The sequence below is a fragment of the Lipotes vexillifer genome, unplaced genomic scaffold, assembly GCF_000442215.2.
Source record: "Lipotes vexillifer unplaced genomic scaffold, Lipotes_vexillifer_v1.1 scaffold591, whole genome shotgun sequence".
NCBI lineage: Eukaryota > Metazoa > Chordata > Mammalia > Artiodactyla > Lipotidae > Lipotes > Lipotes vexillifer.
Window position 1 is genome coordinate 4,891,592 of NW_006791954.1, and position 7,497 is coordinate 4,899,088.

Sequence of the window (7,497 nt, forward strand, 5' to 3'; positions counted from 1 at the left end):
CTCCTGCATCGGCAGGCGGACTCTCAAGCACTGCGCCACCAGGGAAGCCCACAACTTTTTTTTTTTTAAATAGGATTTTATAGTGTTTATACCCATAATCCTCTCAAGCCTCACAAGAGCCTTTATGCCCAGTGCCAGCAGGCATTGCTTTTACAGAGGAGGAAACTGAGGCTTGGAGAAATGTGGCAGTGGAGCTCACATTTATTGCACCGTTTTTTTTGGTTTTTGGTTTATTTTTGTGGTACGCGGGCCTCCCACTGCCGTGGCCTCTCCCACCGTGGAGCACAGGCTCCGACGCGCAGGCTCAGCGGCCATGGCTCACGGGCCCAGCCACTCCGCGGCATGTGGGATCTTCCCAGACCGGGGCACGAACCCGCGTCCCCTGCATCAGCAGGCAGACCCTCAACCACCGCGCCACCAGGGAAGCCCTATTGCATCGTTTTAAATAAAGGCTGGTATTTACTGAGTGCTGTGCACCAGCGCTGCTACAGACACGTTACCTGTGTTAGTTCTTTTAATACTCATGACTCGATCTAAGTAGGAAACATTCTTAATTCCATGTAACAGACGAGAAAGCAAGGCTCAGAAAGGTTGAAGAAACTGAGGCCTGCTCCCGTGCTCTGTTTGGGGGTGGGGTGGGCTCTTCCACGGGGAGGGACTCCTCAGGACCCTTTCCCAAGACCTTGACCGTGAGAAGGTGCCTGGCTGCTTTGGCGGGGGGGGGGGGGGGGGGGGGCGTCTCTCGGCCTGGTGAAGCTCTGGGTCCTACTCACAGGGTCATCCGAACACCTACCAAAGAAAGGCCTTGCCGGAAGGGAGGGCGGTGTCCTAGAGCTGTGAGTCACTCCCGCTGCTGCCCCGGGGTGGATGTGGCTGGGCAGGTGGAGGGCCGCCACCCTATCACCTGGGAGCAGCGGCTGTTTACAGGCCCGTGGGGCAAGTCTGAGCAGTGCTGGGTGGATGCAGGCACCTGGCACCAGGCCAGGTGGGTGGAGGGTTGGAGAGACGGTTGTTAAACACCCTTCACTTGGGATTGGCAAACCCGCCTTGCCTGGCAGAAATTCTGGAAAATAAAACGCGGGGGCCTGTTCCAAAGATGGGGAGGGGTGGCGGAGAGGATAAAGGAAGGGGTATGGTATTTACTTCCAGAAGCCATGTTCCCTGTGGGACTGGTACCCCCTCCCCCTCCCCCCCAGGGTAAATCTGAAGGAAGGTAAGCAAGAGGCAGAGGCAGGGAGCTGGATGAAGGTTTGAGAGCACTAGGGCGGTGGAGCCTCACTGAAGCCCTGGAGGGCAGGAAACTAGCTCCAAGGAAGAGAGAAAGGCAAGAACGTGGACTTTGGAGCCCAGAGGCCCGGGCTTTGAGCTGACCTACCACTCACTAGCTGTGTGACTGTGGCCATCGCTTCCTCTCCTTGAGCCTCAGTCTTCTCATCTGTAAATGGGGTTTCCAGTATTTCCTTCACAGGGTGGAATTATGTGTTAACAAAAATCTATCTGGACATTTTTAGGGGAGGGATCGACACAAGATCGCCGATGTTTAATTTTTGCTTTTGCCAAGTTAGGACAAAGAGAAGCAGTGAACGTCTGCTAGCATCACAATTATAGAACGTCTTCCACTCAACATCCCCAAAGTAGGATGGATGAGAGTGCAAACAGAGGAGTTCTACGCACTGGATACGTTTGGCTGGATGAAAACTCACTGCGGTGCCATGGGCTGGGAGAGCTTTGTCACCAGTAGCAGTGGTCTGAGGGGAGGGTTTGGGGAGCAAGGTGCAGCCACCACAGTGACCTGCAGGCTCTCGCTCTTCTTAGTGATGGCAGAGAACTTACTAACGGGGAGCTGACCTGCTGGTTGTCCGAGGACGTAGTGAGCTCCCAGGCATCACAGGTGTCCAGGCAGAGGTTGGAGGAGAGGATTTTAAAAAATTCCATCAGAAGGAGCGAGGGCAGAGCTAGGTGGCTTCATCAGGACCCTCTGACTACTGCTGCTCTCTGGCACCCTCTGCTGCCCAGAGTCTGCTGGACACATCCTCAAGATGGCAGGCTGTGCCCAGGGCATCTGAGAACGCAGACAACTGCCCATTGGTCCCTTGGAGGAAGGACCCTGTTATCAACACCCCTACCCTGTACAAGTGCACACCCCACAGAGGTTGGTCTTGCCCCAGCTGGCCTTGAGTGTATGGAAGCCCTACCCTGGGGCATGAGCATTAAAGTCCTAGGCTGGCTCCTGCCAGCGATAATTAGGCCCAAGTCACCTTTCCTGCAGAGACATGCCCACGACTGGCCTTAAGAAGCAGGAAGACTCTTGAGGGTTGGAGGTGGTTCTTTTACTAGGCTTGTCAGGCAATGCTTCATGGGAGGAGCAGAAGGCTGGCTGGAGACCAGGAGCCCGGCTGCCAGAGGGACCTGTGTGCCGGGCTGACCTCCACCCCAGAGCCTGAACCTGTCCTGCGGCTGGTCTTAGTCGCAACCCCAATGTTGACTACAAACAGCCACCATTTATCGTGACCTACGGTGTCCCAGGATTTGTGATAAACACCCATCAAATGTTATTTTTTCAATCCCTGCAACACCCTTTGAAGTGCAAACTCATCTCTATTTTACAGATGAAGAATCTGAGACGCAAAGAAGTGAAGTAAACAGCTTGTGTAAGGTTTGCCTCATTCCAGTGATTAGGCTAGACTGGCTCCTTCCTCAAGTCCATCGACCTCAGTCTTTTTGTTTGTAAAATGGGGATAAAATATTCGTCTCATGGAGGTGGATAGGGAAGCTCAAAGGTTCAATTACTAAATGCTCAGCACAGTGCCTGGATAGAATGATAAATGCTCAATAAGTAGAAATTCTCCTGGATCCCATCTCTAATCCTCACCACACCCTCTAACCCACGCTGATTAAACCTCTGGAGGCCTCAGTCTTCCAGCCTGTCTAATGGGGCTGCTGCTCCGTGACCCTCATCCTCAAAGTGTACTTGAAACTCTTTGGGAAACTGAAGCCAGATGCAGAGATTTCTGGATACTCCTGGACATGGTGGTATCCTGGAGTTGGCTTGAACCAACTCATGAAAGCTGATTGTTAAATCTTCAAGATTTTTTCCAGCTGGTTGCTAAATTATATAAACATTGTAAGTTTGTGTAGTTTAATCTTTAGTAATGGCTAAACCAGTACTGAAGATTAAACTACACAAACTTACAATGAAATAACATATTAAAAACAAAAGTAATAAACACTCAAAAATTCATCACATCCCAATTATTTACTATATTTACTATTACCTATACTCGAAGTTATTTACATTTATTGTTATGGGTAAGGTGAAAATACCGTTCCTATCAAAATTTCAGGGTGCCCAGGCTAGGACCTAAGAGAGACACCATAGAACAGTGAGATTCAGGGACACCACATTTATCAAGCTCTTATTTATATGCATGGCATTGTATAATATGCTTATCTATATTAGCTTATTTAAATTCTCTGAAAAATTACATAAAACAGGTATCCATCACTTTCCAAACTCAAGAACCAAATAGAATTGGACAGTGAGGGCTACTTATATTTATCTCTGTTATAGAGCAGAGAAAACAGGGAGGTTAAGTAACTTGTTTAGAGCTGCACAGCACTCCTCCCCTGCTCCTCTGATTTGATAGAAAACTCCTTCCTCATGAGGTCTGGTCCCCAAGCCCTCCTCCTGGCACTGTGCCCCAGTTCCTTACCCAAAGCTTCAGGCTCTTCTTTCTTTCTCCTCGAGGTAGTGCTCTGGGTGGGCTCAGCCCAGGGGCCACCAGGCCCTGGAGGGAGCAGCTGGAAGGTGGGGTCCAGTTCCAGAATCATCTGGTTGAGGCTCTCCAGCGAGAAGTCAATGTAGGAGTCAAGGTCCTCCAAGGCTGCCGAGGCCTGCTCCCCAGGGGACTGCAGGAGGCAGCCGGCTTTGGCTCCAGCCTGTGGGGCCTGCTGGAGCCTGCTGGGGGGCTCCTTGCAGGGCATGGGGGCCATCAGGGCCTGAGCTCCCCAGCCTTCTGTGGTGTAGTAAGGACACTGGGGCGGCAGGCCGGGGCTGGGTGCTGGGTGCAGGACCCTCCTGGGTTCCTCACAGGAAGCCAAGCCGACTGCGGGGCCTCCTGCCAGCAGGGGGCTGGACATCACCTGTGACATAGCGGAAGTAGTGACCTGGCAGTTTACCTCTGGCTTCCAACCAGCCTCACATCCCACAGATGTCACTTGCCAATCAGGAGCTCTTGGGACCTGAAAGAAGCTGGGGTGAGAGCGAGGGTGGGAACTGAGTAAATTCTGTAGATGAAGCCCCGGGCTCCCTTCCCCCGAAACAAAGGCATATTTATTCAGTCATTTAAATTCACTCATTTAAAAGCATGGCTGCTGGAGCCAGTCTGCCCCAGGTTTGCAACCTGGCTCCACCACTTACTAGCTGTGCAATGTTGGGCAAGTTAATTAACTTCTCTGTGCCTCGGTTTCCTTATCTATAAAATGAGCTGATATTTGAAATATGTTTAGAATATGCCTAGCACATAATAAACATTATGCAGGTGATGATTAAATAAAATAACTTCAATAGACGTTTGTTGGCTACTTACTATGTCCCAGCCTTATTTATTAAATACATACTAGCTAATATTTACTGAGTAATTACTGTGCACCTATGCCCTAGTATTTACACATAAAACCTTTAAAAATCCTCATAACAACCCTGTTAGTAGATGCTATTATTATTCCATTTTATAATGGGAGAACTGAGATACAGAGAGGTAAGTAACTTGCCCAAGGGTCATCAGGCCAACAGGTGTCAGAGCAGGACTGGACCCCAGACTGCATGATGTTAGGGCCCCTGCACTTAGCTGCTACTCCATGTGGGCCAGTTGGTGAAACAGACAGGTAAGCAGGTGAGCAATCATAAACAGTGCCATCGGGGAGGAGGGGAGGCAGGGAGGCAGAGGGGACTCTGTAGGCACTAGTGGGGGAGGTCAGGGAGGACTTCCTGGAGGAAGGGGTACATAAAGGGAGACAAGAAGGAAAAGCAGGAGCTGGCTGGGCGAGCCAGGTAGGGGTGAGGAGGCAAGTGTATTCAGAGGCCTGATGGACAGGGGAGATATTGAGCATCTGGGAAACAGAGAGAACCTAGGGTGGATGGAGGGGAAGTTGGGGTGGGGAAGGCAGGCTGGCCAGACCCTGCAGAGCCTTGCAGGCTGGGCTCAGTAGTGCTGACTCAACCCCGAGGGCAATGGTGAACCACAGAACAGTTTTTTTTTTTTTTTTGCTGTATGCGGGCCTCTCACTGTTGTGGCCTCTCCCATTGCAGAGCACAGGCTCCGGACGTGTAGACTCAGCGGCCATGGCTCCCGGGTCTAGCCGCTCCGCGGCATGTGGGATCTTCCCGAACCGGGGCACGAACCCGCGTCCCCTGCATCGGCAGGCGAACTCTCAACCACTGCGCCACCAGGGAAGCCCCCACAGAACAGTTCTGATCTGAAGAGTGACATCATCAGATGATATTCACTCCCTGGGGGCTCATCTGGGAAAAAGATGTCTCAAATTCCTCCTTTCCTTTAAGTGGGAAGTTCTTCCCCTTGTCTAGCCTTAATGCCACATGTTAGTGGTTTCTTACAGGAAGTAAGAGGTTCTGGAACAGAGGCTGCCAAGAAACCTGTAAGGAGCTGGGATATGCTGGTTGTGCTACCACTGCCTGCTCTGAGCCTCACTGGCCCCACTCCCCCACCCTGACCAAGGTACCCTCCAACGCCTCTTCTCTCTTCTAAGGTGCCTCCACCACATCCTGCTTTAGAGTCAGACCCTAGTGTTGGAAAAGGCATTGCGACCAGCCTGGGGCAAATGAAATGAATGTGAACTCTCGAGTCTGAAGATTCAGATTCGAATCCCAGCTCAAACAGTTCCTTAAGGTGTAACTCTGACCCTCAGTTTCCTCATTTGTGAGCTGGGAATAAGAATTCCTGCCTTGTGCCCTCCTGGAGGGTGGTATGGAACCAGCGAGGTGTTGCTTGTGAAAACCAGTTGGACAATTCTAAATATTACTTGGAAATAAGGGCTTATATATCAATAGAATATAATACCTTCATAATAATAAATAATAATAGCTCCCGTTTTTTTTTTGAGCACTCACCATGTGCCAGGCACTGATTTTCCCTATGGTAACTCTTTTTAATCCTCTCATAACCCTAGGAAGTACTGGATCCCTATTACCAGCCCATTTTACAGATGAAGATACTGAGATTCAGAGAGGTTAAGAAATCTGTATCGGCCACACACCCAGAAAAGTGGTAGAGCTGGGATTCAAACGCAGGCTGTGGACTTTAGACTCTTAGCTCCTTATACCACACAGAGTTCAAATGCTGAGGAACACCTGAGGTCCAGAGAGGGGGTGTGAGTTGCCCCAAGTTCGCACAGTAAGTTAATGAGAAAAGCCAGAACCCTCTTCTCCCCCACGGCTCCTGCCAGCCCTGCTGCCAGACTTCTCCTTGGCCAGGTCCTGGAGGGGGCGGGCGCATCCCAGCCTCGGGAAGCGTGTCTATAAATGGCAGTGGAAGGGAACGGGCCTCCGAGCTCCTTTCTGGGGGCAGCTGAGGACGTGGAGCTTTGGCTCCAAGCGGCCTGGGTTTGCCAGGGCAGGATCTCAGCACATCCTGCAGGGTTTTTGGCTGGGCCTCAAAGAGGAGCCTGGGGTTACGGTCCTTGGGGAGCACACTGGGGACCTGGGTCCTCCCCCAGGACCAGGACCCGGACCCAGGATGTCTGCCTACTGATTTGGAAAGTGCTTTTGTGCCATGCTGGGCAAGTGTCCGTTCCTCTCTGGGCCTCAGTTGTCCCATCTGTATAATGGGAATGTGATCATAACAGACTCTTAAAACATACTCATTTCATTTTCTCAATGGTTCTTTGAAAAAGGTACTCTTCCTGTGGGGCTGGAGAGGTTAAGGGATTTGCCTGGGGTCATACAACCCACAGAACCCAGTAGTGGAACTGGGATTTGAACCCAGGTGGTCTTAGCTCCAAGTCCCACACTCTATGCCACTGCTTCATAGATTTAAGATCCCTTTCACCTCTCTCTGCCCATTCTGGGTTCCGGAACAAAGCGGGACAGGCCTGGGATTGAGCAACAGGCAGGCAGCCCCTTGGGGTCTTCTTCAAACTCTTCTCACTTTTAACACTCCCTGAAGCACCACTGGACCTCCCAGGGCTGGTCTCACTCCTTTATTCCCGGACACCTTCCCTCTCCTGTCCCCACCAGCACACTTCTCTAGCTCTTTCCTTCCGGCTCTAAAGGTGAACGGAAGGTCCCTGGGCTCAGTGCTGTGTGTATGTATGTAGGCGGGCTGTAGTGGGTAGGGAGGGCCCCTTTTTATAGGACCCGCCCACTCACTGGACCGGAATCTCTTTCTTTGTTCCCAAGGGCTCTGGAGGCCGGGGGATCCTGATTCCTGGGAAAATCCCCTCATCCATTTCTTGGCCAGCTTCTTCTCCTGACTTACT

The 7,497-nt window shown here is 51.4% G+C and overlaps 1 protein-coding gene across 1 annotated transcript in view; it reads right to left on the reverse strand.

Moving 5' to 3' along the window:
• The window catches only part of TNS4 (tensin 4), a 17,928-nt gene extending 13,776 nt beyond the window's left edge, over nt 1-4,152 (reverse strand). The window contains exon 1 of the mRNA XM_007465201.1: nt 3,714-4,152. Within this exon, the coding sequence (XP_007465263.1) occupies nt 3,714-4,152 (439 nt within the window). The remainder of the gene's footprint in view (nt 1-3,713) is intronic.
• Between the last annotated feature and the right edge of the window lie 3,345 nt (nt 4,153-7,497).